A 13160-nucleotide genomic window follows, 5' to 3' on the forward strand; every position below is an offset into this window, starting at 1 on the left:
AGTATCCCTGACCCATATAATTCAACAGTGACTCACTCTTAAGCTCATTACTTTAGTTTCCTTTGAAGTATCAATAGACCATTAACGACATATTGGATATAAATGAATATTCAAAACATGTGTTCATGTATCACTTCATATTATTTGCACTTCCATTATTCGAATTTGAATGCTTTTTTTAATGCTATTTGATATTAATAAAGATATCGTGTGCACAGAATTTTAAATATCATATTCAACTAATGTTAATGCTTACATTAATAATAGCCACGAAAACGTACAATTTGTTATTTTAATAAAATGAAACAAATTCATTAAGTTTGTTATATATTTGTTCCGTTTTAGAAAATTAGTCGACAAATGTGTTGTTCGTAGGTTTGTAATTTGTAGCTATTGTGACTTGTGAAATCATTCTTGATAATTGCGGGTTTTGAGTAGATTTAAAATGGATTTTTCAATTCTTTTTGTAGAGCATTTGTCATAGTGCTAAGCCTATTAATCTCCAAATGCAGATCCCTAAGTCTCTAAGTGCCAAACAGACATGAGTGTAGCATGACGTCGGATTAAATGTTATACGACCAGATCGAATTATGACTAATCCGTCAAGACCGAGTTATATGAAGTCCGACCCGATTGGATTAGCTGTGATCTGACCAGATTTGATTTGAGGGATCGGATCAATCTAGATTAGATATAAATCGACTTGATCGGATTATACGTAGTCCGACCAGATCAGATTAAGCGTAATCCGACCAGATCGGATTGAGTTTAATCCAACCAGATCAGACTAGATGTAATCTAACCAGATCGGATTAAGTTTAATTCGACCAGACCGGATTAGGTGTAATCCAATCATATTGAATCCCACCTATTGGATTAGGTGTAATCCGACCAGGTCGAATTATTTGCTTTTAAAAAATCTAGCTCGCATCAGCAAAAGGGCAATTACATGAAATTCTGCAACCACGACACTTGCCTTTTATCAACCATACATTTCATACATACGTCAAGTTTCATCATGAGCTCAATGCCTAGAAATTCATAACCATTTACAAGTAATTCATCAAAATTTTTCAACTGCTTCATTAACGAGATTCGGAACTTAACATTAGTAATCAAGTTTCTATAATTATGAAAAAATATGTACAATTTCAGCATCACGTTCCATTTATGCCACATTCTTAATTAATTATTTCTTCAGCTTGTGCATTTAATAAATTGATTTGAATTCATTGAAAAATCGTGATGCTGATTAATTTAATGAAAAAATTCTTAAATGTCTTCTAGTTCTTACAGAATTGTACAAAAAAATCAATTGCTAAGTAATTGCCATTCTATTCAACCTGCAGTTAAACACCTCAAACCCAATCCATCAAAATTCTTGGAATTTAATTTCCATATCCTGTACAGTAAACACCCATGAACCAATGAACTTGAGAAATCCACCGAATACATTAAGGGACCGCACCCATACGCTATTTCGTTACTAATAAACACCACATATGTGTGCCCATAAACTTCATACAAGATTGATACATATTAATAATTGATTATGACAGTGAGTATGACCAAACAAACTGTGATACGTGACAAAAGAGATACAAATTTTCATTCAAATTGATATTTAGTAACATTCCAGCACTATAAAAAAATTTTTATTCAATTTTGCTGATTCAACCTTTTTCTTTCTTATTCAACTACATGCAAGAGGTTTTATCTAACGAGGGCGAAAATGGCAAGCTTTTTTTTGGGGATCATTTGTGAGTTATGGGTGCTGGGAGATGAAATGAGGTTCAAAGTTTCAGATCTTCCTCTTTTGATAGCTTACTAACTTACTGGAACTCCGACTTGGAGCCTAGGTTGCTACAATATGCTTTCCATCTGACTCTGTTGCTGGCTGTATCACAAAGCTTGTACAAATTCTCAGTTCTGACATCTAACTGGCATTCTTTCATTACTGTCCTATGCCATGTTGCTCTTCGAGCACCTAGACGCCTTTTCTCTTGTGGATTCCAACCATGGGCAGTATAACAAGCTTAGCAAATGCTTTTAATTATGAATAAGGTGAAAAATCGTGTCCGGGGTAGATTTTTCTGGTATAGACGGCACGGTACAATATACGTACATATCTTTTATTGCACAATGGTACACCTGATCTAGCTAACGGTATACCTGTAGTCGATTGTAAACTATTGTATTGTATCGAGGATGAACTTATGCTATGTCGTGCGGTACCATCACTAGAGTTCCGTACTATCACCTTACCCATCATCCATCTCAAGGTCATCGTGAGTCTGACATGGGATCATGGCTTCAGAGTCACACTCGATCCGACTCCCCACCACCCCTTTTCTCTAAATAGTCTCATAATTACTCCAATTCCAATTGTAATCCATGATACCCTTAAATGCCACCTAAAGCTGACTCTATACCTAGTCATGCACCTGATCTCCCTCTATACCAACGACAGCTATAACCACTGTCCCTCTTAACCATGACACATCATAAATGCAAAATTCCCTTTCAAATAAAAACTCAAGACAGAACTTTCGAAAGGTCAATTGTAATAGCAATTTAAATAAACTTTATTATTGCTACAAGACAAGCATTAAAGACACAGTACAGTTCAACAATAAAATAAACAGAAGATAAAAGACTAATAGTCAGCATAAAATATTCCAAATTCCACCTTGAGACATACATTGTGTCTCATTATCATCATGAAAAAATCACACGTCATATTGCTTTTAAAATCGATGAATGAAAAATACAAAAATTTGCTATTGCTGAATGTAGAAATTTTTGCAGAACAATTCAATCGAATTCACAATTAAATAATGGAATGTATAAATAATAATAACAAAAAAAATTCGAAACTTCCTGGCCATTTCATGTTCATGAAGTTCTTTTTCTTTCTTTGAAAACTTAAATCTATTGAAAACAGTTCATTGTCGATTGTCAAATGAAATTCGTGGCATTGTGCACGCGTATTTTATAAAGGAATAAGAAATTGGATTTGAATTTTTGTTGAGATTTGCAAAGTTTTGTGGCATTTTTGATTTAAAACGTGCTGTTGATCGGGATGAATATTTATGGATTTTTTGGGGTACCAAAAAATTATCCCGTTGGTCGGGATAAATATTTTTTTGGGGTACTAAACTACATGACTTTGCCTTAGTGAACGCCTTGCATGCGAACGGACCTTGATTAAAGATTCTATTAACTGATTATGAAAAATGCGTCTAAGACCTACACTAAAAAATCAATAAAAGCTAAACTATAAATCTCTAAACCAGTGCTGCTCAAACTTTTTCGTACTACGGCACACCTTGATGGTATGCTTCTCTTGAAACAGCATATGATTCACACTAGTGTGTCGCAGCACACAGTTTGGACAACACTGCATAAAATTGATTAAAAATTCAAATTTTCATAATTAAATGCACAACTGCACCACATTGACAACAGCATTTTTTTACTCCTATCAATGAATTATTAGAAATTGACTCAAATCATACCAAAATGAGACAGAAATAATTAACATACCAGAACGCACCCGCCACACACTAACTACATTTTATAAAATTAAAATATTTAAAAAATTACGTTTAGTCAAATTAAATAATTGCATAATGAAATGCAACCATTATTTTAACGCCTACACGCCAATATGATCTATTTAAACTAAACTGGCGTATGTCAAGAATGGGTAATGTGGCGATTGATCAATTTTAATGTGTAAATATATATTTTGAAAAATTATGCATAATTTAATGAATAAATACGAAATTCAATGTTAAATAAATCGAGTAGAGTGTTAAAAATTGCAATGATTTTGAAAAATTATAAATGAGGTTTTATGTTATTTATGCTGTGAATTGAGGAGTAGAAAAACATGATTTTTGAAACTTCCAGGTGGGTTGGGGATGGATGATTTTAAAATCTTCATGAATTTTAGATTTAACGATGTCATAATCTAGACTATTTGATGATTTGGAACTAGAAGCAAATAAGTAAGGCTATGGAATCAGTTTTAGACACAGCTACCGTACCTAAACTTCAACATGACATTCCAACCACTTCAAATCCATTTTGAACTAAATTTCCTAATTGCCTCTTCAAAATCCTTCAAACAACAGACCAAACCTTAAAACTCACAACCCATACCCACCAGGAAGTTCACGCCTCTAGGTCATAAGTCACATTACATTACAAATTCTGTCTGAATTCCTTTGAGCCTTTTGTTTAATGCCTTTAAGAGTTAACAAATCACTTGAAATAAACATAAACATGAAGGGAGATAGAGACACAGAGTGCAAAAAAAAAGCATAAAGTTGGATGTATTAAAAAGCCATAATCCAAAAGCCGAATGAGGTAATAATTAACATTCCAACTTCCAACTGCTTATATCACTTGCACCTTTTTTGACTTTATATTTTTTTACTCTTTTTTCTTCTGTCTTCAAAACTAATTGAATATTTTCAACTTGCCGCATGCACGCTAATGCTTCACATAAATTCATTTTTGTAAAGAAAAAAAAAAGATCTTAAATAGAAGTTGGGGTTTGTTCTTAAATGATGTGAAGCTTGCTTAGAATTGGAGGTTTTTGGAATCATCTTAACACCCCATGGATAGTCATGGCAATGATTTAATAGCCAAGAAAGGTTGTGGCATGGAATAGAAGCTTCAGAGCAACATGATCCTGGTGTCAGACTGGATTTGGTTATGCCTGACGTCTAGCTAATCACGCCGATTTGAGGACACTAACTTGGGCACTTGACCTGGTTTGCGTCATGCGCTTTCCAGGCAGCATCCTAAATGTATATTATGACCTTAGAACCCCTCTTTAAGAGACTGGGGAAGCCAAAATCCGTCAAACATCAATCGCATGCCTACTCCCCTGATTCCACTACACCACTGTCTATAGACAGCACTAATGCTCAACTCCCTTTAGAAGAAAAAGATATACATATTGACATTAGTTGAGAGATTTTGTAAGACTTTCTGACACTCTTCAGCATCACCATTTGCGAATATATGGAATGAGAAGAAAAGATGAATGAACAAAAAAAAAAAGAAGCAAGAAATGCTCATTACATTCCGTGCACACAAAAAGTCGTGTGTATGTTTGTGCTTAAAAGATTGATATGTGATGCTGTCACATACATACGTATTTATTTAATATATATCTTGTTCTTTACTTTACTTTACTCGTCTCAAGAAAATCGAGATATTACAATTTAAGACGATAAAGACTAAATCGTTGTCGTAGCATCTTTAAACTGTTGTGTGGATGAATAATAAATATTCACAGAAAATTACTCATGTTGGCAACGATAAGAAGATTCGTAAGATTTTAATGATGTGTTTTTTACTTCAAAAAAATGGAGCAATAGAATATTAAAGTAATGTATGTAATGTAGCATCTTTAATATTTCACTTTAAGATATTATTTTGGCATGAATGTTAAAGGTTGACTGATTTTATATGAAATTTTTCTTGGCACTTATTATTGTTGAATTTATATGACATCTCTTAAATTCAAGAATATACTTTAAATTTGTAAGTGCTTTGAATGTTATTTTTATGCCTTTTGTTGTCATGGTACTGTGCATGATAACTTTGTAAAACTAGATGAGACAAATTTATATTCTGATGTCTACAGCAAGATTGTAAGGAATGCTAGCTACGATTTTGGGGGAAATTGTAGAAGTAATTTTGACCCGAAAAGCATAAATCGGTTAATCGATTCACAATCCATCACCAAGACGGCGTGACTCTGGCATAGTGCCGAACCAAATTAAAGTCAAAGCTCCAAGTCGACTCGAATTGCGTACGGGAAAATCGACTCAACTCGACACGACTTCATACAAAACTCAGGTCGAATTCGAGTTCTGGAAATAACTAAGTGCAAAATTTGGTATATTTGGGACCTAATCAAACGTTTAGTCATGGATTAATTCAATGTTGTCCATACTTTATGAGACAGTATAGACAACACTGCACTAAAGGTCCAATACCCGAGAAATCGGTCTAATCTCTAATTACTATTGTGTCAATTCCTTTTAAACCATCAAATTTTCCCCGAAAACCACAACCTAGCCCATCCCTATCAAATTTACAACTTTTCGTCCATCATCAGATTAGTCTACTATCTGTCTACATGCTTTCGTCCTCAATAAAATAAAGCCTCATTTAAATCTCCACATTTTTACAATCTCTGTCTCTATTTCAATGCAATTTATTTAAAGAATTTATTTTCTCCATCATTTTCTTTTTTTTCGATACCCAAGGCAACAGCCTATTATGGTAAATATTTCATTCATTAAATCCTGTGACAATTTGCTTTGGTCTAATGAGACCATTAAATCGGTGTGTTATTTTATGACTTCGGGATGTCAATTAACCCTTAAGGTTGTGAGGCTCAATTATTATGAGAGTTGTTGTTGTTGTTGTGATGTAAGTGTTGTTGGAGTTGGAAGGAGATTTATGTGCTTGGGACAGTAAAGGTGAACATTGGATGTAATTTAAGGTTTGTTTGGACAGGAATTGATGATTTTTGTGCATTTGTCATAATATTGAGTGACAAAATGCATTGCATTGCACGAATAGGTTGAAATCAGGCATCACAGTGCCGTCAGAGCAACTTCTGGTCTTACCGTTAATTCTTCAAAAAACGCAACTTATCCTCGACCCCCAATCTAAATGTCCAATTAATGACTAATCATTCAAATCAATTTCTATCCCAAAAAATGCACCATGAATGCATGCATGAAGTCAAATAAGCTCAAAAAAAAATTGAAAAATAAAATTAGAATTGAAAAAGTCAAGCACAATTTAACCGTAAACAATTTATAGCAATTGAAAATGCTGAACTTTCATTCATTCATGAAAAAAAAAAATAATTTATGAGAAAAAAATCATTATTTTCAGCTCAGCTGTTTTGTTTCACTCTCGTATAAATATACAAAAATCAATCGACTGAAATCAATCTCAATATCGATAATTTGAAATGAAATATTTATGAAGTAAGAGTATGGGGGTGGGTTTGGAATTGACTGCACCGACGAAGATTAATTTTTGATTATTCTTTCTCTCTGTCGATACCGATTTTTTGTGCAATGAGTTTTGGAAATTTCTTGTTCAATTGTCTTTGATGGAATCGTGATCATCTCCAGGGATGAAGTATTGAATGTCTTGAAAATGGTTTACCAATGAACCTTAGGGAATCAGCAGCATTGCATGCTTGGTAACTTTTTTTGTAATGCATATTTGATCGGCATGCACTTAAATATTATCTATAAAGCATCTATGTGATTTGAATGATTAGAATTTCGACATTAGCATTCAAATAACTGTCAAGTGGTTGTCTTTGACAAGCGGATATAACTTGATTCTTTTTATTCTGTCTGCTTGATTTATGAATTGATGAAGCTAGCTACTAATGACGTTTAAGATAGGTTACAGATCATCAAATCCATTCCCAGATCACCAAATCCTAATCCATTTCAAAGCTAATTTTGATCTCAGATTTTAACGGTTCGAGGCAGTATTACTCAAACTGCATTGATCGCGATATACATTCTGAACTGCTGACATTCTAGATCACCATACTCTTTCCGTTCGACATTCGTGACATCGTAGAACACAGCAATACATCTCAAAAAACACTAATCTTTGGGTATCTGAACTTCTGGAAAATGTCAGGAATTCGAATCGACATTTGTCATTCACCAAGTGTTTAAGCCAAAGCACTTCAGATTCATCTACACAAGCATTAATTGTGACAAATACAAATGACTGAGCATCAGAGGCTCAAGTCGACTCTGATTTTGTATGCAAAATTCGACTTGATGCTCAAAATTAGGCGGATACAAATGTCAAGGTCCCAGAGATTCATCAATATTTATATTTGTCTAGGTCAATCAATGTAAGTCATTCAGTATTTTAGATGGTCTAGTTTTGTAAGTCAAATCATAGCTGTCCATAGCCAGGTCTAAGTTCTTACTTCGCCCAGTTCAACAATCAACATCATTCAAACAACTACCCACGATACCAACACTGTCCACCACAAAATTACCAGAAACATTTGATTGCTTTTTTTCCTTCTTCTTTGTTCCTTTTATCGGAATCAAAAATTGCCAGCATATTAATGCAAATAAAAGTGAAAATCACCAATCTTATTTCCATTTGTTTGAAATTTCTCCAACATTTTGCATTTTTAATCTCCATTGTGCGTACCCGATTTTTTTATATTTATCCGTGTAAGCATCAAAGACATCGTTACGAATGCACAAGTATGATGAATAAATTGATGCAACTTTATGCTGTTTCGGAATGCATTTCAAGTTTCTTTCTTTTATTGTTTCCAATTTTTTTTTTATTTTTTTACAACTTTCTTTCCCGTTAATCAGAAGAATCAAATCGATGTGCTTTTTTTTTAATTATTTTATTTCTCTGACTTTTACGTGTGTGCACAATTATACACATCACATTAGAAATGCACGTATTTAGTAGTGCCATGCCAACGCAATTCACTCTATTCGATAATGCGGAATTTGCGCGATGTTTCCGGCTGTTTTATGAACCCGAAAAATGAAAAAGTTTTTTTTTACGTGCTTTACAAAATTTTTAATTATCAGAGCTACGTACGTGTTAGGCAAAGACTGATTATTTAATATGAAAATGCTGTTAAAAAGTAATGTATGAGCTTAGTTCCGATGAAACTAATTTAACTAAAATTTTTTTATGTAATTTAATGGCGCGAAAATAATTTGTTCATTTTACTGTTCATCGTCTTGCTGTTCCTGGTTAAACAGCATTGAACATTCATCTTGACCCTCACTTACAGTGTGACTGACATACAATGGATTTAAATTTGCAAGGTCAAGTGCTAAGTAGCTCGTCTTTTTCGATACTTTTAGGATCATTTTTTCTTTGCCTGTCGGCTCTAATTCCTCAAAACTTTCCACGGAGTTACAAAGTTGCGTAAAATTGTCAAAGTCCTCACCTTCGAAGAAGCCATAATTCAACAATCCTTTTGGGTGCTCTTCACAAACTTCGAGGACTTTTGCGCGGATTTTCGCTGGAAAAATCATGCAAAGGTGAGGCGGGTCGGGTTCAATGATTGGTGGTAAGAAGCTATCGAATTGCTGAAAGTTAAAGTTGGAAGTGTTGAGCTTAAAGTCTTAATGTTCCCCGAGTAGCACATCGTAATCGTTACGACACCTTTGTGTCATCATATTACGTCAAGTGACGGAAACGTTCCTGTTTTAACCAAGATTACGACGAGAAACGAAACATTCTAAACTGACTATCAAGTTGCTATTGGAGTACCTTAACGTTTTGCCATCAATACAGCGACGCAACTGCCCTCTTGCAACTCTAATGTGCTGCTCAGGTTAAGCATCCAAGTACTCACATATCTGAAGAATTCATGCATGAATACCGCATTTCCATTTTGATTTGCAGGTGTCCAAGCAGGTGGAATAACAATCAGTCCATTATCGTCTTCTCCGTCACCTCCTTCATTGCCAAATTCCATATTAATCTGTGATTGCGATTGCAACTTCAATGTAGACCTCACTGAAGGTCTTCCTATCAAAGAAGGCTTTCCACCAACAACGCTGAAAGATTCCTGTGTGACCAGCGTTTGATTTGAAGGTACGGCACTTTCCTCAGGAATTACTTCTTCCACAATATCAGCAGACTTGCTCACACTAGATTGAAAGCTTCCAGATTCACTTTCTTCAACGTAATTTGGGTCAATAATTAATGGATCTAAAAGTGTCTCCCACACACTTTCTTCACCTTCAACAGCATACTCAATTGGCTCCGACACACGCTTAACAAACTCTTTAAGAGCTTCTGTAACAGGCGTACGTGGATCCATATACCAAAGTACAGCAAATATATCTTTATAATAAATCTCTTGTAATATTCTCTCATCAATTGGATTCTCTAAATTGTAATTTAATGTCTCCATCATGTCAGGTGTAATTTGGATCATTTTGCCAGCGCGATTTACGAGCGAAAGCCATTTTGCGGTCTCAAATGTCTTACGGAATGCATCTTTTGCTACATGTGGCATGAATAATGTAATACCCATGTCTGATGAATTTTTATTCATCAAATCAATAATTTCGTCGAGTTTTGCGAATTTCTCTGCTTTTGCTATTTCATGTTCAATACGAAGTCGTTCCTTATCAATGTATTTGTGTGACAAGTGATGAATATATTACCATTATATTGATTTTTGTTTTTTATGATTACTTACCGCTTCTTCTGCTTGTCTCTTTTGGATAACTTCCATCTCGAATGGTAAGTATTCATCAAAGTCATATCCTGGAAATTTATATCCTTCTTCTGTCTTTTTGAAGTAAGTTTCGAGTATGTTCTTTATTTGTGGAATTATTGCACCATATGAGATGAAGATGACTTTACGGGACTGGGGATTTAAGCAAATTTTAGTGGTTTTAGACATGAGTTGCATGGTTGTATACTAGGTTCTAGTCGTACGCAGTGTTTCCAACATGTTTCTAACGGTTTTACGTGTATTGGGGCCAAACCACTGACACTATCATATATTAGTAGACTGAACCTAACCTCGACCTTCTCTTCCCACACTTACCCTTCTCTGCCCCGATCTTGGATACTCCTCTGATCATCAACATCCAACAATCGACCATTAGCTACTAAAAAATCACACAAAACATGAATTTTTAGTCAAAAATCAACTGTCTGGATATCCAAAACCTTCTAGCATCTCCCATACCCCTTAATCTCATGAATAACTTACTCCATCCCTAACATCCAACTCGTGCAATTGCCACAATTTATTTTTTGTGGTTAATAGTCAATAAAATCTGTAATTTAATCTATTACTTCAACACCAATTTTAAGGAAGCTCCGAACAATCAAGAACCCAAATTCTGTGGTGGATTAAATAAAAAATTCATTTTATAAGCATAATGGACGATGATCACAAAAGAAGTTCTTCTGGAGATTTTGAAAGAGAATGTAAACTTTATAAAATGGGAATACAAACTCATGCATGGAGTTAAGATAACCATTTTTTAGACCATAAATCTCAGGAATAGAAGTATCTCACAATAGTTCCAGCACGATATGCTTTTCTTTGTTATGGTGAGGGGGTTAATTTGGATGTTGGGTAATATAGAGTAGTAAATGTAAGTCGGGAGATAATTATGAAAATTTGTCAAAGTCAAGTTGAAGGAATCATAGTCAAGTTGAAGCAGTCATAGTCAAGTTGTCATAGTCAAAGTTAAGCTGACGGAGTCGAAGATAAGTTGACGGATTCGTAGTCAAGTTGATGGAATCAAAGTCAAGTTGACCAAATCAAAATCAAGTTAACGAAGTTAAAGTCAAGTTGAAGGAGTCAAGGTTAATTTGACGGAACCAAATTCAAGTTGACGGAGTTAAAGTCAATTTGACTGAGTCAAAGTCTAGTTGATTGAGTCAAAGTCAAGTTGATGGAGTCAAATTCAAGTTGATGGAGTCAAAGTCAGGTTAGTAGAGTCAAAATCAAGTTAACGGAGGTAAAGTCAAGTTGGTGGAGACAAAGTCAAGTTGATGGGGTCAAATTCAAGTTGATGGAGTAAAAGTCAAGTTGAAGGAGTCAAAGTCAAGTTGACTGAGTCATAATAAAATTGACAGAGTCAAAGTCCAGTTAGTAGAGTCAAAATCAAGTTAACGGACGAAAAATCAAGCTGATGAAGTGAAAGTCAAGTTGATGAAGTCATAGTCTAGTTGATTTGAGTTGAATTTTCTATACAAAACTCGAATCCACAATGCTGTTGATACTTGCTGAAGTCTATTATCATGGCTGTTCATGACAATAGATAATTTGACGTCACGAACATTGACGTTATTTATGAACCACCCCTAGAAGTGCCTCATAAAAATCTATGTGCACGATAAAAACTTTCGTATTAAATTTTTATGAACGTACAAAAAAGTTTATTTTTCATCCTACCCCATTTCAAAGCTGCGAAAAGCTTTTTTCACTCCAAGTGGAAATCATTGAAATTTTTTTTTATGATACAACTCTCAATCTACAGATATAACACGTCACTTACTTTACAAAAAAGTATTGTTGGAAGACTTTTTCCTTTAAATCTATTCAGTTTCTCTATTTTATCTGCATTACACGTCGCCAATTGTAGAGAATCGCTGTCGCTGAGTGAAACCTGAAAATCAAATTTATTTCGTGCTGTACATGTCTTATAATGGTGATCAATTAAGTAGCAAATAAGAAGTGGATGAGGATGTAAAGGTTTTCACTCCCTGAATTTTGGTCACAATGAGATTTTTTTTTGAAAGTTGCTTACTTTTTGTTGTTCCAGTGTACTCCGTAGACTTGTACATGGACCGAATAACTCTTGATAAACATCTAACACTAATGACGAATAAGATGAAGTTTTGATTGGAGATCTTATTGGATGCGATAAAAGATTTTTTTATTTTTTTACCTACCCAGCAAAACATTTTGCTTCAAAAACTCTTCGAATTTCTCATCGGATTGTATGTCTGTGAAGAATGAAAGTTCTCGCTTCCTTGCCATTCTGGTATTATTAAAGTTTTATGACTGTAAATTTTAAAACCAAATAAAAGTCGAGAAATTTTGCTGCACAAAAAAATCAGAATGTGGAAATGTTTGCTATGATGCATTTTTTTGTTTGTTTGAGAACTTTTCATTGTTGGTTTTATGATGGATGAATCTGGATGAACTGATGGTAAAAGTTTTTCTTTTATATTATATCAAGCTTGAGAAGATTTGAGGGATATAACAATTTGAAACTATAATATGAATTATGTGAATATTCTTGAAATTTCTGATTTAAAACTTTAGTGCATTTTGTCATATGTTCATCATGGTGTCTGTCAGTTAATTATATTTTCATTGTGTCTTACTTGCTTACTTATTCCATGATTGAAAGTCTAGCTAAAGTGCGAAAATCGAGCTGATCTCCGAAAGTCGAGCTGAACTCTAAATATCGAGCTAAACTCTGAAAGTCGAGCTGAACTCCGAAATTCGAGCTGAACTTTCAAAGTCGAGCTGAATTTTGGAAATCGAGATGAATTGTGAGAGTCGAGCTGAACTCCGATAGTCGAGCTGAACTCTAAATATCGAACTAAAC

The 13160-nt window shown here is 34.3% G+C and overlaps 1 protein-coding gene across 1 annotated transcript; it reads right to left on the bottom strand.

Annotated features, from left to right (window-relative positions):
- Positions 1-8783: 8783 nt before the first annotated feature.
- LOC139095456 (uncharacterized) lies at positions 8784-12583 on the bottom strand. The gene is made up of 5 exons (XM_070646809.1): positions 12496-12583; positions 12351-12418; positions 10277-10447; positions 9422-10201; positions 8784-9152 (listed from the first exon to the last, which is right to left on the bottom strand). Exons 1-5 carry the CDS (start codon positions 12581-12583, stop codon positions 8784-8786), a joined length of 1476 nt encoding a protein of 491 aa, XP_070502910.1.
- Between the last annotated feature and the right edge of the window lie 577 nt (positions 12584-13160).

The sequence above is a fragment of the Chironomus tepperi genome, unplaced genomic scaffold, assembly GCF_022539635.2.
Source record: "Chironomus tepperi strain 1889 unplaced genomic scaffold, CSIRO-AGI_Ctep_v1 contig_364, whole genome shotgun sequence".
Taxonomy (NCBI): domain Eukaryota; kingdom Metazoa; phylum Arthropoda; class Insecta; order Diptera; family Chironomidae; genus Chironomus; species Chironomus tepperi.